This window comes from Lampetra fluviatilis, chromosome 21 (assembly GCF_964198595.1).
Source record: "Lampetra fluviatilis chromosome 21, kcLamFluv1.1, whole genome shotgun sequence".
NCBI lineage: Eukaryota > Metazoa > Chordata > Hyperoartia > Petromyzontiformes > Petromyzontidae > Lampetra > Lampetra fluviatilis.
The window spans coordinates 13,782,063-13,809,227 of NC_136295.1; the positions used below are offsets into that span (position 1 = coordinate 13,782,063).

Sequence of the window (27,165 nt, forward strand, 5' to 3'; positions counted from 1 at the left end):
TTACTGAAGTGAATTATGCTGGGTGATTTACTGCAGACTTAACCTATACCCATTAGGATACATGAGTTCATTAGTTTTCTGTCTTTATTTTACCAGATGGGAACCCATTTAGACAACGAGATTGTTTGGTGGCTCATGGCTATGCTGCACGCGTTGTGCACAGACAATTATTTTCAATTGGATTAATGCTACGGTTGCCAGATTTTCGACTTTAGACCAAACCCCGACATTTCTCGGTAAGCCTAGGTCTATCAGAACTGTGCAGTGTTCTTGTGATAAAGGTCAATGCAGTACTGGTGCCAGATCTCAGTACGAATACATTCCTGCCATCTGAATACAGATGACAATTCCTGGACGGCCTGGGGAAGCCCTAATGCCACCTCTGGATAAAAACTGGATGGGTGGCAACCCCAACCAACTGTTAACACAGCATTGTTTAAACTGAGAACAGGAGCAGGGACTGACACTAAACCTTTGGAGATTTGGAAAGAATCAAACATTTTATTCGTACCTCCGATTAGCGCAGTTGGCTACGTACGATGCAAAAGAAGTTCAAAATCTATTTGGTGGCTTTCCACCATTAAGACCGTTTGGCTATGGTATGTAAGTGCGAATACCAGGCGAGATTTCTAATTCACTTGTGACGTTTCCCGAAGTAAGTAGTGTGTGGGAGAAAGTCAGCCTGACCTGGAAGCCTGCCCTACCACCATGTGGAGTCTGTGCCGAGTTGCCCCAATCCCCATTGCCCAGACAACAGAGCCGGACGCGAGCTTCAAGCACTTCCCTGGCTCAAGAATCATGGTCATCACCTGGGTGTGTGGCCTCTGAGGTGCAAAGCACAGAGTCCAGAATTAGCCTGGGTTATTCTGGTCACATACGGCTAACCAGTTGAGTGCTCGCAGAATAACAAACACCACTTCGGGCAGTGAGACGGCCACTTGTTGTAGATGTTGATGGTTCACATCCAGCAGTCTGCCCTGGTTAATACTGCGATTGAATTTACCATAAACTTCGTGCAGTCTGCTTCACAGTGAATATTAAAGATACAGTGATATTCGAACAAGCGTAGGCCATCATTTGCCAGTGCCATGGTCCAAGTTTGCCAAATTTTAAGAAATTACTCAACATAGCACTTGCCTTCTGAAACAGTTTTGAGACTCGGTGAGGCTTTCCTGGGTGAGCAAGCGGTACGAACGGTGTCCGTTCTAACAGATAATGACAGCTGTCATGGGGTAACCGGTGATATTGATGCGGCGCTCAATCACGTGAATACGCGTCAAATGAGCGACGAGCGGCAGTGCGCAGGGCCGGTCGCCACGTGGATTTCTTTGAAAGGAGATTGACCTTCTAGAATGGTCGCCTCTCACCTCTGACATTCACCTGCAACTCTCTGCACAGCTGGGCTGACATTCCGCTGGTGTCCTCTGTGATGAATTTGTGGGCGGTTGTGAGTGAGAGATGCGAGTGGGATACGTTGCGAGTGAGATCGAGATGCCGCAAGTAAGATATGTAAATAGGATCTCACGAGTGAGAGATGGGAATGAGAGATATACAGTTTCGAGAAAAAGTTTGTTAACCCCTTAGAATTTTCTAATTTGACATATTTTCAAAAATGACACAAAACATGATACAACATTTATTTATCCTCAAACTAGCAGGAAAATAAAACTTTGATCATTACCTCATTAATTAAAAATTAAATAAAACACAACGTGCGGTGGAACAAAAAACGTACGCTCGCGCGCCAAGATTCAATTATTTAAATCGCGTAAAGGAATTGAAGGTTGTAGATTTCTATAGAATCGGCCTATTCCCGTTTAATCGATACCACAAACGCCCACCAGATATCGATTCTCGCCAGTCCTGGATGCGAGTTGACGTCACTGCATGGTCATTTGCCCCCCGCCCCCCAAATACAAAAGTCTATTACAGGTAGGAACAACAGGTTCCACACTGCCCACCAGGGATTATTTGTCGTGCATATGGGGAGGGGAGGGGAGGGTGGGGGTTGGGAGGGGTGGGGCTGGGTGGGGAGGGGCTGGGTGGGGAGGGGCTGGGTGGGGAGGGGCTGGGTGGGGGTGGAGCTGGGTGGGGAGGGGTTGGTCACCCCGTGGTGCCCTTATAAAACTTAACGTTTAACCTACACACTGCACTATACACGACACGATACACTACACTTATACAGGTAGGAACAACAGGTTCCACACTGCCCACCAGGGATTATTTGTCTGTCGTGCACGAATGCGCTGTCCAACCAAGTTCCTACCTGCCCACTCCGAAGGAACGTGTTATACTATTTGCATTGTGTACAGTCTGGAAGCTACCCACATGCCAAATTTCAAGTTTGTTGCATGTCGGGAAGGACGCTAAAAATTTCGAACAGACACACATATTCACAATTTCCCTTTTATATATATAGATGATTCTACATTCAATAACCATGTGTTAAAAAGTATGTGAACCTTTAGATTCAGTAACTGGTGACACCCCTTTGAGCAGCAATGACTGCAACTAAGTGTTTCCTGTAACCATTCGTCTCTCACATCGGATCTGAGGAATTTTGGCCCATTCTTCCTTACAAAAATCCTTCAATTCGGTAACATTTGAGGGTTGCCTTGCATGGACAGCTCGCTTCAGGGCCTGCCACAACATTTCAATGGGGTTTAGATCCGGACTTTGACTTGGCCATTGTAAAATGCGGAATGTCTTCTTCTGCAGCCATTCTTTTGTAGATTGCTTGTACTTTCAGGATCATTGTCTTGCTGCAGGATCCAGTTTCGGTTCAGCTTCAGCTCACGGACGGATGGCCTGACATCCTCTAGAATCTTCTCATAGAATGCATAATTCATCCATAATAGGTTTTTTGGGTTAGATCGCGTAAATATATAAATGTGTCATTAAAACCCGCCACCACCCGACACAGCCAACTAGTAAGGGTTGTCACGTGAACAGAACGTGCCAATTCGTCACTAGTACAGCAAACCGGTGTGTTGGAGAGCCAAGCCACAACATTTAAAAATTGTGTACGACGTTTCGCCAGTAATTACAACTAGCTTCATCAGGCGACAGCCAGATTTGTGGAGAAGTCTTACTGTTTCGTTCCTTATATAGAGGCGTAGATGTGTTGACCACCCTTCTGCGCTCTTGCACAATGTGGGGTGGGGGGGGGGATTACTGAGGCAACGTGCATTATGCGAGCCCTTTGAACTTGTCAAAGGGCTCGCTTAAGGGTTACGTGACAACCCTTATTAGTTGGCTGTGTCGGGTGGTGGCGGGTTTTAACGACATTTATATATATACGCGATCTAACCCAAAAAACCTATTATGGATGAAATTGGTCGCGAAAGCCTGCTACGTGTTAAACTGCATAAGTGTCAATGATGAAAAGCCGTACAGTTCCTGAGGCAGAAAAGCAGCCCCAAACCATCACATTACCACCACCATGCTTGATGGTTGGAATGAGGTTTTTCCGTTCAAAAGCAGTGTTTGGTTTTTGCCAATCATAACGTTTCTGATTGAGGCCAAAAAGTTCTACCTTTGAATCGTCTATGGAGAGAACATTGTTCCAGAAGTCTTGTGGATCATCTATGTGCTGTTTGGCGAACTTCAAACGGGCAACAATGTTCTTTTTGGAGAGCAGTTGTTTTCTCCTCAATATCCTTCCATGAAGAGCATTCTTGTTCGGTCTTTTTCTGATAGTTGAGTCATGAACACTCACATTAGCCAAGGCGAGAGTGGCCTGCATATCCTTGGATATTTCTCTTGGTTTCTTTGTGACTTCCTTGATGATTTTCCAATTTGTTCTTGGAGAGATTTTGGAAGGACGACCACTCCTGGGCAGAGTGACTGTGGTCTTGAACTTTCTCCATTTGTAGACTATTTGTCTGACAGCTGATTGGTGGAGCCCCAAATCCTTAGAAATGGTTTTGTAACCCTTTCTGGACTGATGAGCATCAATAACTCTTCCTGAGGTCCTCGAATATTTATTTTGATTGTGGCATAACTTGTTTCCACACACCTGTATGGTGAAGACCAAACTCACAAAGTTTCTGATCTTTTTAGAGGGCGGGGCCTCCCAAACTCACCCCTGAAGATCTACCTTATTATTTAAACACCTGATTCTAATTAGTCCCTTAATTCATCTAATGAAACCAGGGTTTCACTTGCTTTTTAATACACCCAGAACCTTAAGTTTAATTAATACATCATTTTGTTTCAAAACACATGAAATTGGTTAATATGAACCCAATTAGATATTTAAGAAAAGACGGGTTTTGATTCAGGAATGCTATCATGGTAAAACTATGCAATTTCCATGATTATATGGGGTTCACAACTTTTTCTCGACACTGTAAGTAAGAGATGTGGGCTCGGGCTGACAGTCACCAAGCTCCTCCCATCACCCTCCGAGCAGCAAACCTTCACCCCAAGCAGGGTAATGTACCGGGAGGTCCCAGGGCACGCAGAGTGAATGCCGACTCGGTTTGCTTGTGGCCAAGCCTATCGCTGGTGTAAAGGGCAGATCGTAACCCTTATCTCCATTGCGTTTTATCTCCCGCTGTTTTATTAGATGGTTTATCAAAGTCAGCAGTGTTTTTGAGATAAGCTGGGTGTTCTTTAGAACCGAGGTCACCTCTTATAGAACGATCCCTCAGGGTGCACGGAGAGAGAGAGTGCCACACACACTGAGCCAGGTTCCCCGCTCGTGCGTGGATGCACGAATCCTCTGGTGGCGGTAGCAGCGGCAGCAGCAGCGGCGGCGGACGAGAGAAGAGGCCACACGTGCGTACTCGGGGCCCTCGGGCGGGGGACACGAGCTACGAGAAGAAATGCGGTGGCCCTCCCCGGCCCCTCTGCTGTGGGTCCTGGCTGGGACGCTGGGCCCCGTTCTGGTCTGGGCCCAGGCTGGCAGGGACGTGTGGGACATTTTCCACAACCAGTCGGCACTGCAGCGTGACGAGTTTGTGAGTGGGACCTTCCCCGCGGGGTTTGGATGGAGCACATCTACGGCCGCATACCAAATAGAAGGTGCGTGCATCGCGTGCGTCTCACACACGTGTATGTTTATCTCTTTTAAACATGGCAGCTAAGCACAGGCCCAACACATCAAGTGGCCAGCAACAAACAGCACCAGCGTCAGAGTTGTCATGGATCGGAGTGTAATTTGTTTCTTAACTGCAAACCCTTGAGGTGCAAGTTTCGCCTTGTGGAGCGTGGGGCTGCTCAGCCGGTCGTTCGGCGTTCAGGACCCCGATAACCCAGGCCGCTGGCAACCGCCGCTGGCGCTGACCAGCTCCGTGACGGGTGAGAACTCGAGGCCGGGTTAGGAGTCTCATTTGCAAGAGTGACCTGGACCACCACAATGACAAAGGCAGTCGCTTAGAAACAAGGGCATCAAGGAAGCAAATATAAATCAGAGCAAAAACAACCCTGGTGGAGCTATCGTAGAGAAACGGCAACTCCTCATCGCACCGTCGCTGAAAACGATCTCAGCCAATGTCACGTGGCTGCCTCGCAAAACCTGAGCTGTTGTGCCCCCCCATGCCCCCCCCATGCACCCCCCGTGTGCAGGTGGTTGGAATGCGGACGGGAAGGGCGAGTCGGTGTGGGATCGCTTCGTGCACACGCGGCCCGTGTTTGGGGGGGGCACGGGCGACGTGACCTGCGACTCCTATCACCGCATCGCGCAGGTGCCCCCCGCTGGCTGCTCACTCATGCCGTCGTTAGCGATTATTACACAGACGAGCGAGAAGGCAGCCAGAACCGGCGCCACCAACGAATGCTCAAGCTCTGTGGTATGTTTGACCAACCCCATCGATGACGAGTGCTCATTACTGCTGAAATTTCTCCCAGGATACTAGAAACGTGGGAGTGCTGGACTCGCTGCTAGAGCATGTCTTGGTTTCAACTGCAAACGAGCCTCACTTTGTGACACTGGCAGTGGTTTTCACGAGGACACCAGAGGAGGAGATGGAGCAGCTCTGAGAATTAAAATATAGTTTTCACTGTCAAATTTAGGCTCATTCTCACATGGAAAACTGCTGCTCTCTGCTGTTTGTGGACCACAGGTCACTTCTAGGGATCTCAGAGGTAGCTCTGTGATATCCACTTCCGCAATGTTCTCGAATATGAAGCGAGGGCGCAATTGCTCTGCGAGAATTTCAAACGAATTCTTCATCTCGTGGCGCAATGCCGATAGCGTCATCAGGGTGGCGTTTTAGGGGAAAACGACTAAAGTTAATGTTCAAGAGCTGGTCTGTCAATGGTTGGTGTTTAGGTGGCTGGTGGCACTGGCACTGACAGCACAATGCTTTTGCCACCCACAGGACATGGTGATACTCAACGGGATCGGCCTCTCTTACTATCGCTTCTCTATCTCATGGTCACGCATCTTCCCCAAAGGCGACCCCCGCCTGTCCTCCGGGCCCAACGAGCCTGGCGTTCGCTACTACAATGACCTCATCAACAACCTCACGTCGGCTGGGATCCAACCTATGGTGACACTCTTCCACTGGGACCTCCCGCAGGTGACCACTCGGAACGCTCAGCCGCTCTCAAACCCAAGCATTCACTAAAGCACGCGCTCACTCACCTACGCATTCACTCACTCTCTCACCCACTAACTCTCACTCACTCCCCTGCTCGCGCCTTGACTGCCCGTAGCTGCAGTGGCCACCTTCACCTTCCTTTGCGCCGGCCCATGTGCTTGTGCAGGCTCTGCAGGATACTGGCGGCTGGGTCAATGACAGCACAATCGCGGCGTACGTGGCTTATGCGGAATTCTGCTTTGCGACGTTTGGCGACCGCGTGAAATTCTGGTTCACGTTCAACGAGCCCTACAACACAGCCTGGCTCTCCAACGGGCTGGGTGAGTCTCCACCGCCACGCCGACGGCCATCGCCATGCGTGTATGACCGGCGCTTGAGATGGAATGATCTCCATCTCAAGGGTCTCCAGAGTGTAAAGTGACACACACACAGGAAAGACACGTAATATACACACGCATTTTAAATCTATAACTTACACATGATTGTTGTGCAAGGGAGATTCAAACGAAGATTGAGATGAGTTGAGACTGGCGGCATGCTTGAGTGTCCGTACGATCTTTTCACGTTGAGGCAGCTCCGTGTCTGAGTGAGAGTTGAGCCTGTTTGGGTTTTTACTCCAGGGACAGCGACACTGTGAGGATGATCTTGTGAGTGGAGAGCAGAGTTATGGTTGCAGTAAATCGACAGCTGTTGAGTGAAGTGAGAGGAGGCATCTAAATAGTGTACGGGCATAGACAGGGGGCCCAGTGGGGCAGTCGTCTTCGACTGTGCGGGGAGAGCCACGTCGAGTTCTCCTGCATGAGGCATTGGGACACTCTAGAGTCGCACTGTTAGATCGATCTGCAAGGAGAGGTAGTTAACGACTTGTTCAACCCAGGGCTTTGTGACAGAAGGCGCTGCCGTGCCCGCAGGTGTGACGGCGCCCGGCGTGTACGAGCCCCTCAGGAGCCCCTACGTCGTGACGCACAACGTGCTGCGGGCGCACGCGCGCGCGTGGCACGCGTACGACGGGGGCTACCGCGCGGCGCAGGGCGGCCGCGTGTCCATTGTGCTCAACACGCACTGGGCAGAGCCGCGCGACCCCTCCAACCGCACGCACGTCGACGCCGCCGAACGCTACGTGCAGTTCTCTCTGGGCTGGTTTGCGCACCCCATCTACGGGCGCGGCGGCGGCTACCCCCGCGTCATGGCTGACCTCGTCGCCGACCGCGACCGCCCCGAGCCCTCGCGCCTGCCCAGCTTCACACCGGAGGAGCAGGCCTATGTGCAAGGTGACGCGCGCGGTCACTCGCCCCGTCCAATCGGACCACTTGACGAGTTGGCTTGGGAAGGCAAACCTCTAATCCTGATCAAATACACATCGCAAATCATACCAGCTAAGAGGGGACAATGGCCTGGCCTTACCTCCATGGCGAAGGGGAAATGAAGCGACTGGTCAGCAGGGCCCCTCTTGCTTTAGTGGCCGAGTCCATCCCCCGGTCCAATGGGGTTTGGCGGGTCATGCCACCAGGTCACCATGCACAAGTGTGGAATCATCACAAGTGGTCTCTCCAGAATGGAACTCGGGTCATCACTGTATCCACAGTCAACCAAACCTGGATATATTTTTCAGGCAACCTAGGTCTATACATTTACTGTATTAACACACCAATACCAGTACTAGATCTTGGTACAAATGGGTTCCTGCTACCTGAACACAGGTGCCAATTCCAAGACTGGCCGGGACAGGTGGCAACCTCGAGCATTGTGTTTCTGTGTTTTGAGAAAGCAGCCAAGTGACAGTGCAGCGAGTCTCGGCCTCACGTCGGCGCTGGCGCACGCTGTGTTACTTTGCGCGTGGCGGCAGGCACGTCGGACTTTTTCTCCATTAACTCGTACTCGACGCGGCTGGTGTGGCCGGCTCGGCGCTCGGAGCTCCGCGTGGGGTACGACGCGGACATGGAGGTGAACGTGGAGATGGATCCCGATTGGCCCACGGCTGCAGCTGGGTGGCACCGCTCTGTGCCCTGGGGCATGAGGTGGGGCGACACCTAGGCCTGAACAACATGGACAAAATGGAGCGTCGCCTAATTGGTTGTGGTTATAATCACGATCCTGGTGTTGATTGGTGATTGTGGTGGTAATGGTGATAGTCATGGTGGTGATGATAGCGGTGGTGTTGGTGGTTGAGGTGGTGGCGATGATGATGAGGCGGATGGTTATGGGTGTGTTATGCAGGCGACTGCTGAATTTTATTGATCGCGAGTATGGTGGCCCCGAGGTGTGGGTCACGGAGAACGGCTGGTCCGATCACGAGGAAGACGGTCTTGATGATGCTGAGCGAATCTTCTACCACCACACCTACGTCAACGAGGTCTTCAAAGGTAGGGCCTCTAGGAGGAAGCGATCGCTGGAGACTAATGATGGGTTCTCCGGAGACACATGTCCATGGCAGTGGGTTAAGGTCTACAACGATGTTGATGATTATTTTGTGTTGTGTTAAATAGTTTTGCGTCAAGCTACGACCCATGCTTAAGAACATCTGGCAGTTTAGCATCCAACTGCTGGTGAGTCAACGAATGTCGAAACACATCCAGAGTTTGCTTGTGTTGAAACACTGCTCCTGAAATTATTCATCCCAAGAAGACTCTGTGCTTTGTGAAACATGTAAGAAATTCTACATTTTTTTAATCTCGTGGGACAGATATGTGAAGGAGGAGACGAATCTTCAGCTTATTTTGGGATGGAGTCAGGGATCGTTTCCAGACTCGAGCCAGCGTGAACCAACGAGAGCACGGACTGAACGTCACACAACAGGGTCAGCATCGTGTGAACCCTGGAACTGGGTTGACGCACACCTTGTTCGGATTCACTCGTGACGCACATGGGTCCCACGTGCCCCATGTTCCTCTTACCCCCCCCACCGACCCGCACCGCCTCTGCTCAGCGCTGCACCTGGACCATGTGCGCGTGCGGGGCTACACAGCGTGGACCCTCATGGACAACTTCGAGTGGACCAACGGCTTCACTGAGCGCTTCGGGCTGCATTACGTTAACTTCTCAGACCCCGAGCGAGCGCGCACCCCCAAGCGCTCGGTCGGCGCCCTGCGCAAGCTGGCGCATGACAACGGCTTCCCGGGATCGGCGGCCGGCCCGCTGGTGACGCTACACGGGCGCTTCCCCGCCGGCTTCCAGTGGGGCGTTGCCACCGCTGCGTACCAGGTCTGTGGTGAACCCCGCTCCGCCGGTCGCGTGCTCAATAACGCGCCCGTGTTTGCGGTGGTGGAAATGTGCCAGTGTAAGCCACGCCGGCCGGCACTTCCCACAACTAGACGTGAGATCGACTTAGCCTAAAATTAGTACCCGGTGTGATGAGTTAACATCGCCACTCGGCAGACAAAGACGGCCGGGCGTGGAGCTGGCCAGCCACCTCCTCGTGTGCCATGCTGGGTTCATAGGTGCTCGCTAACAGCACTTGCCCAGAAGTCTGTTATACGAGGGATCTTTGTCTTTGTATGTGTGTTTGGGCATTCCCACAGGTTGAGGGTGGCTGGAATGCAGACGGCAAAGGCCCGAGTATCTGGGACAGCTTCACGACACGGCCCGGCAACGTGGCGGGGATGGCCACGGGCCGCGTGGCGTGCAACAGCTACCAACTATTTGCGCAGGATGTCAAAGCGGTGCGGGCGCTCGGAGCGGGCACCTACCTCTTCTCGCTGTCGTGGCCCCGCCTGCTGCCCGACGGCACGGTGCAAGGGGGCCTCAACGAGCCCGGCGTGGCCTATTACAACCGCCTGCTGGACGCCCTCGTGCAGGCCGGTGTGCGGCCCGCCGTTACGCTCTACCACTGGGACCTGCCCCAGGCGCTGCAGGATGTGGGAGGCTGGGAGAATGACATGGTAACGCGTGCGGCGCCTACTCCCAACACGTTTGTGCATCTCGGCTCTCCGTGTCCGTCTGTCTGTCAGTCTGCAACATGGGTTCGTGATAATGCTCCTGAAGGTGATGCAAGAAAAGCAAACAATGAAATTTAATTTAAATGTGTGGCTATTCAGAATTTACCCTGAGGAAAAAAATGGCCTTATTGATCAGCGGGTTGCCCAAAACTCGACGACAAGATCATCTCTAAATGGATCAACATTCTCGGCCGAGGTGATGATGTCATGTGCCACATGCGTGACCATGTGTTGCCATCACGAGTCGTGCCCCACGGGTCGTCATCTTGTTCTGCATTTTGGAAGGTGACGTTACGATCCCAAATTCAAAGCTTGTTTAATAGAGGAGTGGTGCAGTGACAGATCGCGGGTCGTGTCTGCCCAGCACCGTCGCTCACGGAGGCGCACCCCCCGCATGGTTGCAGGTGGTGGAGCACTTCCGGGCGTACGCGTCACGGTGCTTCCAACTATTTGGCGACCGCGTGCGCACATGGGTGACCATCAGCGACCCCCTGTCCGTGGCGTGGCTCGGCCATGGTAACGGCAAGCACGCCCCGGGCCTTCACGTCGATCCGGGCCGGGTGCCGTACGTCGTGGCGCGCAACCTGCTGCGCGCGCATGCCCTGGCGTGGCATGAGTACGACGCAAACTTCCGGGCCAAGCAAGGTGGCCGCATAGCGCTGGCGCTGAGCGCCGACTGGGTGGAGCCGCTGGACCCTGGGCGGACGGGGGACGTGGAGGCGGTGCAGCGGTACCTCGACTTCACACTCGGGTGGTGCGTCTGTGCGCGCGCCTCGCTGTGCTTTCATCACCGCAGCTCTGTCGTGCTGTTGTTGCTGTTACTGTTTCTGAAGTTAGGCCAAACTCTAGCGTGGCCATATCCCTGTCTTTGACCCGGACAGTTCGGGAATTGGCATCTGTGTTTTGGTGGCAGAAATCCATTTGTACTGAGATCTAGTGATGATTTTCAATGCTAACCAGGATGGCTTGCCAGATTTGAACCGTGAACCCGTGATTCCTCGGTGTTTGAGTGTCGCTGTGTATGCGTGGCCACGGTGATGAGGTCCAGTTAGGCTGGGATGCTGAGCGGCTGTGTTTTGTCGGACAGGTTTGGAGACCCCGTGTTCCTGGGGCACTGGCCCCCGTCCATGCTGAGTACCGTGGATCCCGCTCGGCTGCCTCCACTCAGCACAGAAGACAGCGCCCTCCTCCGGGGCACGAGCGACTTCCTCGCCATCGTGCACACGACAACGCGGCGCGTGCTGCCCCAGCGCTGGCCGGCCAGCGACGCCCCCCCCGGTGTGGCCTGGGTTTGCTTCCTCACCTCCTTGTTCACAAACTGGACGACCCTCCCGGCTTAAGCGGTCAGCTGCCGATCGTTAAACCCTTTTTCCTCCGACTGATTTTCAGAACTAATCACAAAACATGAAAGTGTGGTCCTGCGATCACTCGCTCACGCCACCACTGTGTGGGTCCTTCGCTCGAGGGAGCTCTAGAGGGTATTTGGCCTACTCTTCCATGCTGACCAGACGTGTTAGAAGAGGTCAACGTACCCAGACTTGATTCCACCACCACACACGACTTGTGTGTTGTACCTGTTCATGCTGCTGGGTGACCGAGGCAATTGGGAGACTTAGAAACTCGCCCCATTTATTCAACCGCTGCGCCGGGAGATGGACTCGAACCGGCGACCTCTGGATTGCGAGTCTGGTGTGCTGACCTATCACCACGACAGCTAACCACACCACTTTATTATAGATTTTTTTTTAAGATTAGCAAGTGGTAAAAGGAAGTTAGTGTTTTCCTAATCAAGTGAGCATTGAAGTGCTTATTTACGATGGGGCAAGTCTATCCATAGGACAATCACTGTGGACTTCCCCACAAAATGGACCTTGGAGGGATGATGGCCTGAGTCGACCACCCTCCACCCCAGTAAGGTTTTGAACTCATAACTTCTGATTGTGGACCATCCTGGCCGGTCAGATTGGTAGGGTGGGCGAGTGCGCAGTCATCATCTGTACTTGCAGGTTCCTGCCGGCAGATGAGCATTGTCTCTTGCGAATCGCAACGGCCGCGGGTGGTCCCTAACTCGTGTTTTCTTTGCCTCGCAGAGCCCAGCTACCTGCGCGACCGCGACGCGGAGGCCGTGCCCGACTGGACGTGGCGTGGCACGGGCTCGCACGAGGTGCGTGCCGTCCCTTGGGGCCTCCGCCATGCCCTGGGCCACGTGGCGGCACGTTACCCCGACGCGGGCGACGTTCAGGTGCTGGGGAACGGAGCCCCGCAGCTCAGCGACGAGGACCTGAACGACGCCTCGCGGATGCTGTACCACTCGCAATACATCAACGAGTTGCTCAAGGGTATCTCGCTCGTGGCTCCTTTCCCCCGCACGCCTAGCCACGCACAGCTGCACTGGCTTCTCACCACCCTCGCACACGATCGCCGCGCTCGATCACCGCGGCACCGTGAATCTCAGGAAGCATCGGTATCGTCATCTCAGCGATGGTGGCTGGGAGTGCCACGTGTAAACTGCCTGGGTGCAGCTTGAGCAGGGTCATTCTCAACGGGATTTTAATTCATAATAACAAGTATTTGATCCCGTTCCTGTGTCATGTCGAAAAGAGTTCGCTGGCATTTGAGCATGGGAGTCTGAGACGAATGCTGGGAATTTCGTGGCAAGGTAGGATAAGCAATACAGAAGTCCGGAGAGAACAAGGCAGATAAAAATTACAGATATGCTTTGGCAAAAATGCTTGTGCTGGGGTTGAACTTGTGTGCAGGATGGAGGAGGGCCAGTTGCTGAGACATTGGAGTAGTCTCTACGAGTCTGGTGACTGAGGGGAAGAAAAGACCTCAGGGCAGATGGTGGGAGACTGTCAGGGCAGATCTTGGAGCCTGCGTGTTGACTGTGCAGCAGCGGTAGAAGACTGAACGTCATCAATGTCTTTGGCTACGTTGACATCCTGATGTGTATGGTGGATGTCTCCCCTCCCCAGCCATATCCCTGGATGGCCTCAACGTGAGCGCCTATTTTGCGTGGTCGCTGCTGGACGGCTTCTCGTGGGAGGACGGCTTCACGCGGCGCTGGGGACTGTACTCGGTGGCGCGCGACGACCCGGCCCTGGCGCGCGTTGCCAAGCAGTCCGTGCAAGACCTCGCCACCATCATTCGCTGCAACGGATTCCCCGAACCCAGCAAGCCGGACCCCTGCCTCATCCTGCGTAGGTCACCCAGCCACTCTGCAAACGCACAATGAAAAGATTGGATAATGGCAGTCACATCGGTTCAGGAGAAGCGTGCGATTGTTAACTTTTGAGATCTAATTGATCACAGGGCAACATTTTTCACTGAATATTACTTAAGCAGCATTGTTGCAACACAAGCAAACTCGGTGTCTCATCAGTAGACTGTGGCTGATGGGAAGTGTAAAAATACTTTTATATTGTTATGTGGAGGGACATATACAGAGTATGTGTGAAGGTGCATTTAATGTTTGTTTATTTATTTATTTTGTTATAGACAGTTAACCCTCTCTATCCGCAAGGGTTACGTTCTTGAAAACATTCACAAATGCACAATTCACGAATGCAAAAACCGTGTTCCAATTGGATGAATGGGGTTACGTTTCTGGTACGAGTGAACCTAGGGAGGAAAATGGTAAATGTTTAATAACAATGACGACAACAAATACAAAATGTATTATAAAGAAGTTTTTTAACTACCTTTGATAGTGGTGATTTGACGGCGATGTGTTTGGTATCTCATTGAAGAGAGACCTGTTGTATTTTCATGGACTCATTTCTGAGCATCGCCCATTATGTGATCAGGTGTGGCATTCAAGAAACAGCGAAAGAAGCCCCCCCCTCCCTTAAAGATATTCGAAGGAAACATTTGTATTTCAGTATTGGCTGCTTTAAATGATGTGCATAGCTGTGTGATATAATTCAAACACAGAGGGTCGCGTGCTGTCTCCACAGCTGAACCAGTCACCACAGCTGAACCAGTCACCACAGCTGAGCCAGTCACCACAGCTGAACCAGTCACCACAGCTGAGCCAGTCACCACAGCTGAGCCAGTCACCACCAAGGCTCTGCACTTCCTCGGGCTCTCGCTGTCAGCAGAGGACGGGGAGGTGGCGCTCTGGACACTATTTGGGCTGACGCTGGTGTTGACGGCCACCCTCTGCTTGGGGGTGGGGCTCGCCGCTTGGAGGGCGAAGACTCGCAAGGGCAAACGCCCAGGCGGCCTCGAGATTGACACCTCCGTCTCCTCCACGTTGTAGCCTACGGGGTGTAATGTGCTAGTTGTTCATACAGGAAGTTGTTTGGTGTGACCCTTTATGCACCCCCGTATCACTGCCGAGCCTCAAAAACACCTGTGAATTTTTTGGTGAATATAATTGCACCTGCGTCAGCTCAACATATCATGTCCCATGACTTGTGGACCACTGGTGGTCCACCGGACAGAGTTGCCACTTTTTTGACAGACCACAACTGAATGTGTTCCCTGGATTTGGGATTTATTTTTCGCACAAATATTTCAAAAGTCCCTTCTTGTGACTGTCGAGGTGCCATGCCCTGGCTCGACAGGGAAATGCGGTATGGCCAAGTACGGACTTGTACCTTCTGTATGGGATAGCCCCCTCACATTTGTGGGATTTCTCCTGATGCTCCGTTGTCCTCCCGAATGTATAACTCGTTCATTTTCTGAAAACTTCATATATAAAGAACTGCAGGCCTTGGCCAATTGTTGTTTGCGCAAGTGCACCACCTGGCTGCCTTCCAGCTTGTCTGGTTCCTCAGCATTGTGAGATGCAGTGTTAATGAACAACGAAATATAAAACGAAAATTATATTTCTTTTTAACACGTAGGCTTACGCGACCAATATTATTCATAATAAAGGTTTTTGGGTTATATTTCTTACTCGCGGTCTATAAAAACTCTGCAGCATACATTGTAGAAATCAGTTCCTGCCACCCAAATACAGGTGCCAGGGTGTGGACTGTCCAGGTCAAACCTGGCCTACAGATCAAACCTGGACACCTGGATAGGAGGCAAGCCTATCTACGGACCACAAGTTGGGAACCACCAGTTTAGAGATTTGAGACCCAAGAAAAGCAGTGTCCAGTCTCGTGGGCCCAATGGTATGTGGCCGCTACGGGCATGAGGAGTGCTCTTCTCCCGAGAGTTCAGGATCTGCTTTGTCCATTTATTCCGAGTCACCAGCCCCTCTACCCTGGGACCTGCCTTGGTCGCTTTGCACAGAATCTTGCTACTCGCATGGGAACTGATTGTGTTTGTGTTAAAGCACATTTTTATTAATGATGTATACTTCCCATTATGTAATATGTTCATGTGCAAGGCATAAAGGCCTACATGCTCACCATATTTACCAGAATTACGCCCTTGAAACCTGGTGTTAATGCTTTGCTTAATAAAGATCTCTGAGCACGAGGAAGGAAGCAGTTGATGTTTAAACAAGGATGAGTGTCTATTTCTCCTGTTGCTGTATTCTACAGTGTTTGTTGCAGCCTGAAAGCCCTTTGTCAATCCATTGCTGGATGAGCAACGAGTTCGTTGCGTGGACTGGCGACTTGACCAGCGACAAATTTCGGTGTTATGAGATGAGGACATTTTGTAGATGGAGGAGCCATTCTAGGTGTGTGTTTAATAGGTGGGCAATTATCTCGTATCCGGCCGGGTGGCTCAGCGATTGATCAAGTGGCTCCCAATCGGAAATTTGCAAGTTCAACTCTAGATTGGGGGTCGACTCAGCCCATCATTCCCTTGGGGTCGATAAAATGAGTACAATTTTATTGGTAAGTCAGAATCGGTTATCTATGGTTAGACTCACCCCTTCCAGCAACGTGGCATTCCCAGCACTGGCTCTGGGCTGCACATGGGAGAAATAACTTTGACTGGATTGTCTATTGACGCGACTTGAAAGCATTTAGGAGTACATACGTTGACGTGTAATGTTACTTCCCATGGTAAAACCCATGGTGACGTTTTTGACATTGGGACGGTCTGTCGCGACATCTGGTGACTTTCTTGAGGATCGTTTTTGAGGATCGTTTGGCAACTTTTATTTTCAAAAGGTATGGCAACACTGAGGCTGGCCGCTAGAGGGCACTGAGAGGTGTGTCCCTGCGTTACAGCTCGGCTCCCGGCTTCTCAAGCCCCACCTCGGTCCGTGTTCGCCCCGGGGTCTCCATGGCGGCCTTCTTGTCCCTGCGGGTCGGGGCCTTCGCCTGCCGAGCTCTGCAGGCTACGTCGAGACGATGTAAGAGACTTTGGGCCCCTTTTACCCGAACCCTCTGATCGCGAACCCTGGGCCCAGCAATGAGGGCGTTGTCCATTATCGCCTCGGGTTGCTGTGACCCTCTGTAGCCAGGCGGGTGGTGTGAAGTCGCCTTGTTGCCAGGGCGGGCTATCAATGGTGGTGTGGTGTGTGTGGCTGCCACTTTGTGCGGCTGTTGTTACTCATGCGTGTCCACCGTCAGGGCTTCGTTCCTCTGCCCAGGGTCGCTGATAGAGGCTGGAGTGGGTAGCACGTCGTAGCCAGAGGTGTCAGACCAGGTAGGCCTCGGCAAGGTCAGGTAAAAACAACGAGCCTACCTTTACCTTACCACAATAAAATCACTCTACCCTTACCTTTTACCCTTTAGCAAGGTAAGAAGGTAAGGTAAAAGGTCAAAAACAACGAGCCTACCTTTTCCTTTACCCCATACAAATTACCCGATTACAGGGTAATTACTGGGGTACTACTATACAGGTACATGCTCGGTTGAGCGCTTTATTCATATAGAATACTCCCGATGATTCCAATTTTAAATGCAGGCCACGGACTGCGCCACGGAGCTTTTAGCGAGCGGTAAACAAGGTAGGTCAACAAGGCAGTAAGGTAAACAAGGCAGTAGGTAAACAGGGTAGTAGGTAAACAGGGTAGTAGGTAAACAAGGTAGTAGGTAAACAAGGTAGTAGGTAAACAAGGTAGTAGGTAAACAAGGTAGTAGGTAAACAAGGCAGTAGGTAAACAAGGGAGTAGGTAAACAGGGTAGTAGGTAAACAAGGTAGTAGGTAAACAAGGGAGTAGGTAAACAAGGCAGTAGGTCAACAAGGCAGTAGGTAAACAAGGTAGTAGGTAAACAGGGTAGTAGGTAAACAGGGTAGTAGGTAAACAGGGTAGTAGGTAAACAAGGTAGTAGGTAAACAAGGCAGTAGGTAAACAAGGCAGTAGGTCAACAAGGCAGTAGGTAAACAAGGTAGTAGGTAAACAGGGTAGTAGGTAAACAGGGTAGTAGGTAAACAGGGTAGTAGGTAAACAAGGTAGTAGGTAAACAAGGTAGTAGGTAAACAGGGTAGTAGGTAAACAGGGTAGTAGGTAAACAGGGTAGTAGGTAAACAAGGGAGTAGGTAAACAGGGTAGTAGGTAAACAAGGTAGTAGGTAAACAAGGTAGTAGGTAAACAGGGTAGTAGGTAAACAAGGTAGTAGGTAAACAAGGGAGTAGGTAAACAGGGTATTAGGTAAACAAGGTAGTAGGTAAACAGGGTAGTAGGTAAACAAGGTAGTAGGTAAACAGGGTAGTAGGTAAACAAGGCAGTAGGTAAACAGGGTAGTAGGTAAACAAGGTAGTAGGTAAGCAAGGTAGTAGGTAAACAAGGCAGTAGGTAAACAAGGCAGTAGGTAAACAAGGCAGCAGGTAAACAAGGCAGTAGGTAAACAAGGTAGTAGGTAAACAAGGTAGCAGGTAAACAAGGCAGTAGGTAAACAGGGTAGTAGGTAAACAGGGTAGTAGGTAAACAGGGTAGAAGGTAAACAAGGTAGTAGGTAAACAAGGGAGTAGGTAAACAGGGTAGTAGGTAAACAAGGTAGTAGGTAAACAAGGTAGTAGGTAAACAAGGGAGTAGGTAGACAGGGTAGTAGGTAAACAGGGTAGTAGGTAAACAGGGTAGTAGGTAAACAGGGTAGTAGGTAAACAGGGTAGTAGGTAAACAAGGTAGTAGGTAAACAGGGTAGTAGGTAAACAGGGTAGTAGGTAAACAAGGTAGTAGGTAAACAAGGGAGTAGGTAAACAGGGTAGTAGGTAAACAAGGTAGTAGGTAAACAAGGTAGTAGGTAAACAGGGTAGTAGGTAAACAGGGTAGTAGGTAAACAAGGCAGTAGGTAAACAAGGTAGTAGGTAAACAGGGTAGTAGGTAAACAAGGTAGTAGGTAAACAAGGTAGTAGGTAAACAAGGTAGTAGGTAAACAAAGTAGTAGGTAAACAAGGGAGTAGGTAAACAGGGTAGTAGGTAAACAAGGTAGTAGGTAAACAGGGCAGTAGGTAAACAAGGCAGTAGGTAAACAAGGCAGTAGGTAAACAAGGCAGTAGGTAAACAAGGCAGCAGGTAAACAAGGCAGTAGGTAAACAAGGTAGTAGGTAAACAAGGTAGCAGGTAAACAAGGCAGTAGGTAAACAAGGCAGCAGGTAAACAAGGCAGCAGGTAAACAAGGCAGTAGGTAAACAAGGCAGTAGGTAAACAAGGCAGTAGGTAAACAAGGCAGTAGGTAAACAAGGCAGTAGGTAAACAAGGCAGTAGGTAAACAAGGCAGTAGGTAAACAAGGCAGTAGGTAAACAAGGCAGTAGGTAAACAAGGCAGTAGGTAAACAAGGCAGTAGGTAAACAAGGCAGTAGGTAAACAAGGCAGTAGGTAAACAAGGCAGTAGGTAAACAAGGCAGTAGGTAAACAAGGTAGTAAGGTAAACAGGGTAGTAGGTAAACAAGGCAGTAGGTAAACAAGGTAGTAGGTAAACAAGGTAGTAGGTAAACAAGGCAGTAGGTAAACAGGGTAGTAGGTAAACAAGGTAGTAGGTAAGCAAGGTAGTAGGTAAACAAGGCAGTAGGTAAACAGGGTAGGAGGTAAACAAGGCAGTAGGTAAACAGGGTAGTAGGTAAACAAGGAAGTAGGTAAACAAGGCAGTAGGTAAACAAGGTAGTAGGTAAACAGGGTAGGAGGTAAACAAGGCAGTAGGTAAACAAGGTAGTAGGTAAACAAGGAAGTAGGTAAACAAGGTAGTAGGTAAACAAGGTAGTAGGTAAACAAGGTAGTAGGTAAACAAGGTAGTAGGTAAACAAGGTAGTAGGTAAACAAGGCAGTAGGTAAACAAGGTAGTAGGTAAACAAGGCAGTAGGTAAACAGGGTAGGAGGTAAACAAGGCAGTAGGTAAACAGGGTAGTAGGTAAACAAGGAAGTAGGTAAACAAGGCAGTAGGTAAACAAGGCAGTAGGTAAACAAGGTAGTAGGTAAACAGGGTAGGAGGTAAACAAGGCAGTAGGTAAACAAGGTAGTAGGTAAACAAGGAAGTAGGTAAACAAGGCAGTAGGTAAACAAGGTAGTAGGTAAACAAGGTAGTAGGTAAACAAGGTAGTAGGTAAACAAGGTAGTAGGTAAACAAGGCAGCAGGTAAACAAGGTAGTAGGTAAACAAGGTAGTAGGTAAACAAGGAAGTAGGTAAACAAGGCAGTAGGTAAACAAGGCAGTAGGTAAACAATGCAGCAGGTAAACAAGGTAGTAGGTAAACAAGGTAGTAGGTAAACAAGGCAGTAGGTAAACAAGGTAGTAGGTAAACAAGGTAGTAGGTAAACAAGGTAGTAGGTAAACAAGGCAGTAGGTAAACAAGGTAGTAGGTAAACAGGGTAGTAGGTAAACAGGGTAGTAGGTAAACAAGGCAGTAGGTAAACAAGGTAGTAGGTAAACAAGGTAGTAGGTAAACAGGGTAGTAGGTAAACAGGGTAGTAGGTAAACAGGGTAGTAGGTAAACAAGGCAGTAGGTAAACAAGGTAGTAGGTAAACAAGGTAGTAGGTAAACAAGGCAGTAGGTAAACAAGGTAGTAGGTAAACAGGGTAGTAGGTAAACAGGGTAGTAGGTAAACAAGGCAGTAGGTAAACAAGGCAGTAGGTAAACAAGGCAGTAGGTAAACAGGGTAGTAGGTAAACAGGGTAGTAGGTAAACAAGGCAGTAGGTAAACAGGGTAGTAGGTAAACAAGGTAGTAGGTAAACAAGGTAGTAGGTAAACAGGGTAGTAGGTAAACAGGGTAGTAGGTAAACAAGGTAGTAGGTAAACAAGGTAGTAGGTAAACAAGGAAGTAGGTAAACAAGGCAGTAGGTAAACAAGGAAGTAGGTAAACAAGGCAGTAGGTAAACAGGGTAGTAGGTAAACAGGGTAGTAGGTAAACAAGGCAGTAGGTAAACAAGGCAGTAGGTAAACAAGGAAGTAGGTAAACAAGGCAGTAGGTAAACAAGGTAGTAGGTAAACAAGGTAGTAGGTAAATAAGGTAGTAGGTAAACAAGGTAGTAGGTAAACAAGGAAATAGGTAAACAAGGTAGTAGGTAAATAAGGTAGTAGGTAAACAAGGTAGTAGGTAAACAAGGAAATAGGTAAACAAGGCAGTAGGTAAACAAGGCAGTAGGTAAACAAGGCAGTAGGTAAACAAGGCAGTAGGTAAACAAGGCAGTAGGTAAACAAGGCAGTAGGTAAACAAGGCAGTAGGTAAACAGGGTAGTAGGTAAACAAGGCAGTAGGTAAACAAGGCAGTAGGTAAACAAGGCAGTAGGTAAACAAGGCAGTAGGTAAACAAGGTAGTAGGTAAACAAGGTAGTAGGTAAACAGGGTAGTAGGTAAACAGGGTAGTAGGTAAACAGGGTAGTAGGTAAACAGGGTAGTAGGTAAACAGGGTAGTAGGTAAACAAGGCAGTAGGTAAACAGGGCAGTAGGTAAACAGGGCAGTAGGTAAACAAGGTAGTAGGTAAACAGGGCAGTAGGTAAACAAGGCAGTAGGTAAACAAGGCAGTAGGTAAACAAGGTAGTAGGTAAACAGGGTAGTAGGTAAACAGGGTAGTAGGTAAACAGGGTAGTAGGTAAACAGGGTAGTAGGTAAACAGGGTAGTAGGTAAACAAGGCAGTAGGTAAACAAGATAGTAGGTAAACAAGGTAGTAGGTAAACAAGGTAGTAGGTAAACAGGGTAGTAGGTAAACAGGGTAGTAGGTAAACAAGGTAGTAGGTAAACAAGGTAGTAGGTAAACAAGGAAGTAGGTAAACAAGGCAGTAGGTAAACAAGGAAGTAGGTAAACAAGGCAGTAGGTAAACAGGGTAGTAGGTAAACAGGGTAGTAGGTAAACAAGGCAGTAGGTAAACAAGGCAGTAGGTAAACAAGGAAGTAGGTAAACAAGGCAGTAGGTAAACAAGGTAGTAGGTAAACAAGGTAGTAGGTAAATAAGGTAGTAGGTAAACAAGGTAGTAGGTAAACAAGGAAATAGGTAAACAAGGTAGTAGGTAAATAAGGTAGTAGGTAAACAAGGTAGTAGGTAAACAAGGAAATAGGTAAACAAGGCAGTAGGTAAACAAGGCAGTAGGTAAACAAGGCAGTAGGTAAACAAGGCAGTAGGTAAACAAGGCAGTAGGTAAACAAGGCAGTAGGTAAACAAGGCAGTAGGTAAACAGGGTAGTAGGTAAACAAGGCAGTAGGTAAACAAGGCAGTAGGTAAACAAGGCAGTAGGTAAACAAGGCAGTAGGTAAACAAGGCAGTAGGTAAACAAGGTAGTAGGTAAACAGGGTAGTAGGTAAACAGGGTAGTAGGTAAACAGGGTAGTAGGTAAACAGGGTAGTAGGTAAACAGGGTAGTAGGTAAACAAGGCAGTAGGCAAACAGGGCAGTAGGTAAACAGGGCAGTAGGTAAACAAGGTAGTAGGTAAACAGGGCAGTAGGTAAACAAGGCAGTAGGTAAACAAGGCAGTAGGTAAACAAGGTAGTAGGTAAACAGGGTAGTAGGTAAACAGGGTAGTAGGTAAACAGGGTAGTAGGTAAACAGGGTAGTAGGTAAACAGGGTAGTAGGTAAACAAGGCAGTAGGTAAACAAGATAGTAGGTAAACAAGGTAGTAGGTAAACAAGGTAGTAGGTAAACAGGGTAGTAGGTAAACAGGGTAGTAGGTAAACAAGGTAGTAGGTAAACAAGGAAGTAGGTAAACAAGGCAGTAGGTAAACAAGGAAGTAGGTAAACAAGGCAGTAGGTAAACAGGGTAGTAGGTAAACAGGGTAGTAGGTAAACAAGGCAGTAGGTAAACAAGGCAGTAGGTAAACAAGGAAGTAGGTAAACAAGGCAGTAGGTAAACAAGGCAGTAGGTAAACAAGGTAGTAGGTAAACAAGGTAGTAGGTAAATAAGGTAGTAGGTAAACAAGGTAGTAGGTAAACAAGGAAATAGGTAAACAAGGTAGTAGGTAAATAAGGTAGTAGGTAAACAAGGTAGTAGGTAAACAAGGAAATAGGTAAACAAGGCAGTAGGTAAACAAGGCAGTAGGTAAACAAGGTAGTAGGTAAACAAGGTAGTAGGTAAACAGGGTAGTAGGTAAACAGGGTAGTAGGTAAACAGGGTAGTAGGTAAACAAGGCAGTAGGTAAACAGGGCAGTAGGTAAACAGGGCAGTAGGTAAACAAGGTAGTAGGTAAACAGGGCAGTAGGTAAACAAGGCAGTAGGTAAACAAGGCAGTAGGTAAACAAGGCAGTAGGTAAACAAGGTAGTAGGTAAACAGGGTAGTAGGTAAACAGGGTAGTAGGTAAACAAGGTAGTAGGTAAGGGTAAATTACCTTACCTTGCGGAAACCAGGTTAAAAGGAAGCCCTAAACCAAGTTGTGCGAAATAACTTTCCATTGATACGAATGTTTAAGAGCCATCTTAACGTTGTTTTGTGTGCAACCATGCCGTTGACTTATCAATGTTTGCTGCGCCATGGCTATTAGACGCGTGGACCCTGGTTGGGGGATACGCGTGCAAAAGCGCATTAGTTAATTCTAGATTATAGAGTAGAGCGCATTAGTTACCCCACGCCTGTCCATCCACCACTGTGCAGGCGGCGAGGGTTGGTGGATCACCGCACAATTGTGATCCTCCCTGTGGGTGTCGCCGAGGAGCCATGCCCTGGCGCGCCAGAAGGCAGCAGAAGCAGCACTGTGCAGCAAGAACGTGGACTCCCCCCTATACGGAGGGGAATGTCCCATCTCATGCATGGAGTTTCTCTGGGTGCTCTGGTTTCCTCCCACATTTAAACACTTATTAACTTGTCGAAAATACTTAATACACAGAGGGCAATTGTCGGTGCTGGCTCGCCGTGTGGCTGCCTTCCCTCTTGAGTCGCTCTCCCTCTTCGAGAGTGAGCAACACCGGGGGAAGGTGCTCATTACCACTTCGAAATGATCATGGCCACAGGGCTGAGCTTCAGGCTGCGGGAGGAGACCGCGCACTGCGCCCTGGAGGTGTCACCCGATGGCAGCGGTGTCGTGAACCGTGTGATTGGCCTCGACTCCAGCAAGCTGCCCACCAGCCCGGCTCGCTTTGTCGACTGGGCCGCGGTCATGGGCGACACGACCATTTCCTCTGGCCGCCACTACTGGGAGGTAAAGGTCACCACTCACAGAGTGACACTGACACCATTCGTGGCCACAGAGACGCTTTTGGAAGCACGTGTCTGGCAACGACCAAGTCATCCCTGAATTCGCCCAATTTTTTAAATCTCGGATACTTAGCGGCGTCGACACTGGTTAGTACTTGGATGGGAATGCCAATGGGTTGCATAAAACACCTCGAGTAACAATCTCTAATCGACTGATTTAAATACGTGTAGATTTGGGGATTTAGTAACTACGTTTTTTTATCTAACCCCAGGATTTGTAGGTGTTGGGCTCGGCAGTGGCCAGGGGATGACATTACAGCAATATTTGACCTTCCCCGCACCTCCCGATTAGCTACGTACGGTGTGAAAAAAGTTAAACAGATTCTTGAATCTCGCTGTGGAGTGCTTTACCTCAAATACTCGACTTTCTCTGGGCACTCTGGTTTCCTCCCATGTGCGACTCAGTTGAATTGCCCAAACATACTTACACTAACTAGCCTTTTGCCCGTCCAAGGACCGGTGTATTTCAGTAAATCTTAAACTTGCAAGTCAAAAGCAGACCCCGACGTGATATTCATTGCATCAATTCGTGTGCAATTTGTAAGGCCGCTGGCTGGGGGTGGGGTCCATTTGGAAGACGTCACCTCTTAATGATTATTAATGAGGGGTGCTGGCTGACGTGGAGTGACGGCACGTGCAGGGGACACAGATATTCTTGGCTCATTATAGTAGTAAATTCTCTTGAAGACGTTCTGAGACAGCAAAGATGTTCTGGGTAAAGATCATTATAATTACTGAAAATATGCTTGGTCTCATATTTACTTACTCGTACATTGTGGGGGCAAAAACCTGAAATACAATGCTTGGTGGATCACGTACATTTGTGAAACACTCCTGAAATATCAGCTAAATATTTAATTCAGGAGCTTCCTTAAAAAGTATTTTGACATGATGGATAAATAGCAATCATCCTCCCCACATTTTTCAAACATCAGACATTGTGCTTACCGGTATGTAGTAATGAACGCTCGTTCACGCTACACTTATTGAAAATGCTTATAGTAGTCTGCACATGTTACAATCAGTGTGGAGCAGGACGTTATATGATTTGATTTGGTTTGTAAGTTTGGCTTTGGATATTTTCATTTTAATCCAGTGTGGGGTAGAGATAATTTGATAAGACTGCAGCATGACTTCATAACACAAATTAGAAAAATTGACAATTTGAGCAATGTGTGTGCTGGTACCATGTTTTCCTTCCCACCCGTGTTGTGTGCATAATGAAGGTCACAGTTAAAGAATCATCGGACTTCCGTGTGGGGGTAGCGGACCCAGCCGTGACACGGGACCTCTGTCCGGGTGATGCCCCTCACTCGTGGGCCTTCTCCTTCTCTCCAAGCGGCCACTGGACAGCACTGAATGCTGGTCACGCAGAGCCGCTCATCGATAGCATAGGGCAACAGGAGCGTATCGGTCTGCTGCTTGATCTGGAGGCCGGCTCGCTCGGCTTGGTCTTGCCAGGGTCTCCGCCACGCCTGATTAATCAAATCAAGGCTAAGTTCTCCACGCCACTGACACCCACATTTGTGTTGTGGGATGGAGAACTGCTCATGCATGCAGATTTGGATGTACCAGCTGGCTTATCCTAACTGGTGTGGATTTTTTATTTTTATAAAAGGGAACATTGTTTTCAAGAAAACTTGTCTTTGTGCTGTGGGATGTAGAGCTGCTCATGCATGTGGGTTTGAATGTACCAGCTGGATAAGTCTAACGGGTGTAGGTTTTTTCAATATAAATTGAAAATTTTATTTTCATCAAGAAAACATGACCTAATGAGATACATTTTACAAATTTAGATTATTGAGAAATAAATTCAACTACAGAAATGCTGAATTCCACTTGCTGCATACATATCAAGCAATACTGTTTACATACCTAACATCCTCAGTTGTCAATGTGTTAACTTGCCATTTTGTGACAATAAATGTTTTATATTTTGAGGGATAAGTTATGAGCATGTGGCATCATTTCTACATTCACCTGCACAATGCACATTATGGGCACTGACAAATGCTCTCGGGCCCGATTGGGGTGCTCGTCGTCCAGTGCCGATGTCCATGTATGTGGGGCTGCAAGTGGCAGTGTCGGAGCTGTAATGCGAGCAAATATGAAGGAAGGCTCAGTGGTGCATGGGCCACGGGTGGTCCGCAAGGCTGTCGGAAATAAACTGTTAAGCTTGCCGATACTGTTTTTTATTCACGAAACTATATTTTGTATCGTACAATTCTTGAGATTGTATATCAAGAGTGCAGGTGTAGAGCTGGGTGAGTGAACCTTTCACCAAGCGCCGGATAGGACTTTAAAAAAAGCTTCTGTCCAGCCACATTTACTTCTCGACCACTGCGACTGTTCCCCTCTCAGCGAGAGAAGTGACGAAGCGTGTTCCAACTAAAAACACTGCTACCTGGTCGAGTATATTCCAACACTAGCACCCGATTTGTGCGGCTAAGATACCAGCAGTGACTGATGAATTTCGTTTGCGAACCGTTTCTAAATTGTAGGTCTCATGAGGCTACGTGTTGCCTTAAACCAAGTAAACGTAACCGCCTCGCCGGCCCGGGGTTCCTTCCCCTGGAGTAGGGTGTAGATTAGAACGTCAGATGTCGAGGGTATAGAGGGCATAGTGGCGGAGGTGTGTAGTTGTACACGCAGTTGTAGACCAAATTGAACGTGCCCAAGACGACGGTCACCGAAGCGATGGACCGATGAAACAAGTGAATGTGAACCTTCACGTGGAACTACTGCATCGCAGGATCATGGGGGAGGCCTTCATCCAGTAGTGGAGTGACCACGGCTGCTATGATGGTGCTGGTGGTGGAGTCTAGGGGAGGCCTTCATCCAGCAGTGGAGTGACCACGGCTGCTATGATGATGATGGTGGTGGAGTCGAGGGGAGGCCATCATCTAGCAGTGGAGTGACTACGGCTGCTATGATGATGATGGTGGAGTCGAGGGGAGGCCTTCATCCAGCAGTGGAGTGACCACGGCTGCTGTGATGATGATGGTGGTGGAGTCGAGGGGAGGCCATCATCTAGCAGTGGAGTGACCACGGCTGCTGTGATGATGGTGGTGGTGCTGGTGGTGGTGCTGGTGGTGGTGCTGGTGGTGGAGTCGAGGGGAGGCCTTCATCCAGCAGTGGAGTGACCACGGCTGCTGTGATGATGGTGGTGGTGCTGGTGGTGGAGTCGAGGGGAGGCCTTCATCCAGCA

At 49.2% G+C, this 27,165-nt stretch overlaps 3 protein-coding genes across 3 annotated transcripts; all 3 read left to right on the forward strand.

The window, feature by feature from the left end:
• The first annotated feature begins 4,771 nt into the window (after positions 1-4,771).
• On the forward strand, positions 4,772-11,848 carry LOC144938090 (lactase/phlorizin hydrolase-like). Its single transcript, XM_078865788.1, has 11 exons — positions 4,772-5,028; positions 5,572-5,690; positions 6,327-6,527; positions 6,715-6,868; positions 7,460-7,819; positions 8,395-8,566; positions 8,766-8,911; positions 9,475-9,749; positions 10,067-10,426; positions 10,888-11,237; positions 11,571-11,848. The coding sequence occupies exons 1-11, from the start codon at positions 4,830-4,832 to the stop codon at positions 11,821-11,823; spliced, it is 2,589 nt and encodes an 862-aa protein (XP_078721914.1). The 5' UTR covers positions 4,772-4,829; the 3' UTR covers positions 11,824-11,848.
• Positions 11,849-12,457: 609 nt separating this feature from the next.
• Positions 12,458-15,879, forward strand: LOC144938091 (lactase/phlorizin hydrolase-like). The gene is made up of 3 exons (XM_078865789.1): positions 12,458-12,822; positions 13,459-13,683; positions 14,458-15,879. The coding sequence occupies exons 1-3, from the start codon at positions 12,504-12,506 to the stop codon at positions 14,742-14,744; spliced, it is 831 nt and encodes a 276-aa protein (XP_078721915.1). The 5' UTR covers positions 12,458-12,503; the 3' UTR covers positions 14,745-15,879.
• A 610-nt stretch (positions 15,880-16,489) lies between these two features.
• Positions 16,490-26,132, forward strand: LOC144938290 (SPRY domain-containing protein 4-like). The gene is made up of 3 exons (XM_078866178.1): positions 16,490-16,745; positions 23,714-23,901; positions 25,184-26,132. Exons 1-3 carry the CDS (start codon positions 16,676-16,678, stop codon positions 25,544-25,546), a joined length of 621 nt encoding a protein of 206 aa, XP_078722304.1. The 5' UTR covers positions 16,490-16,675; the 3' UTR covers positions 25,547-26,132.
• Positions 26,133-27,165: the final 1,033 nt, after the last annotated feature.

Bases quoted from the DNA above. Each gene is read 5' to 3' on its own strand.
- LOC144938090 (XM_078865788.1), top strand. From the start codon at position 4,830: ATGCGGTGGCCCTCCCCGGCCCCTCTGCTGTGGGTCCTGGCTGGGACG. The intron at 5,029-5,571 runs GTGCGTGCATCG...CCCCGTGTGCAG, and splicing joins GGCCGCATACCAAATAGAAG to GTGGTTGGAATGCGGACGGG. The intron at 6,528-6,714 runs GTGACCACTCGG...GTGCTTGTGCAG, and splicing joins TCCACTGGGACCTCCCGCAG to GCTCTGCAGGATACTGGCGG.
- LOC144938091 (XM_078865789.1), top strand. From the start codon at position 12,504: ATGAGCATTGTCTCTTGCGAATCGCAACGGCCGCGGGTGGTCCCTAAC. The intron at 12,823-13,458 runs GTATCTCGCTCG...TCCCCTCCCCAG, and splicing joins CATCAACGAGTTGCTCAAGG to CCATATCCCTGGATGGCCTC. The intron at 13,684-14,457 runs GTAGGTCACCCA...CAGTCACCACAG, and splicing joins GGACCCCTGCCTCATCCTGC to CTGAACCAGTCACCACAGCT.
- LOC144938290 (XM_078866178.1), top strand. From the start codon at position 16,676: ATGGCGGCCTTCTTGTCCCTGCGGGTCGGGGCCTTCGCCTGCCGAGCT. The intron at 16,746-23,713 runs GTAAGAGACTTT...TCATGGCCACAG, and splicing joins GCAGGCTACGTCGAGACGAT to GGCTGAGCTTCAGGCTGCGG. The intron at 23,902-25,183 runs GTAAAGGTCACC...TGCATAATGAAG, and splicing joins CTGGCCGCCACTACTGGGAG to GTCACAGTTAAAGAATCATC.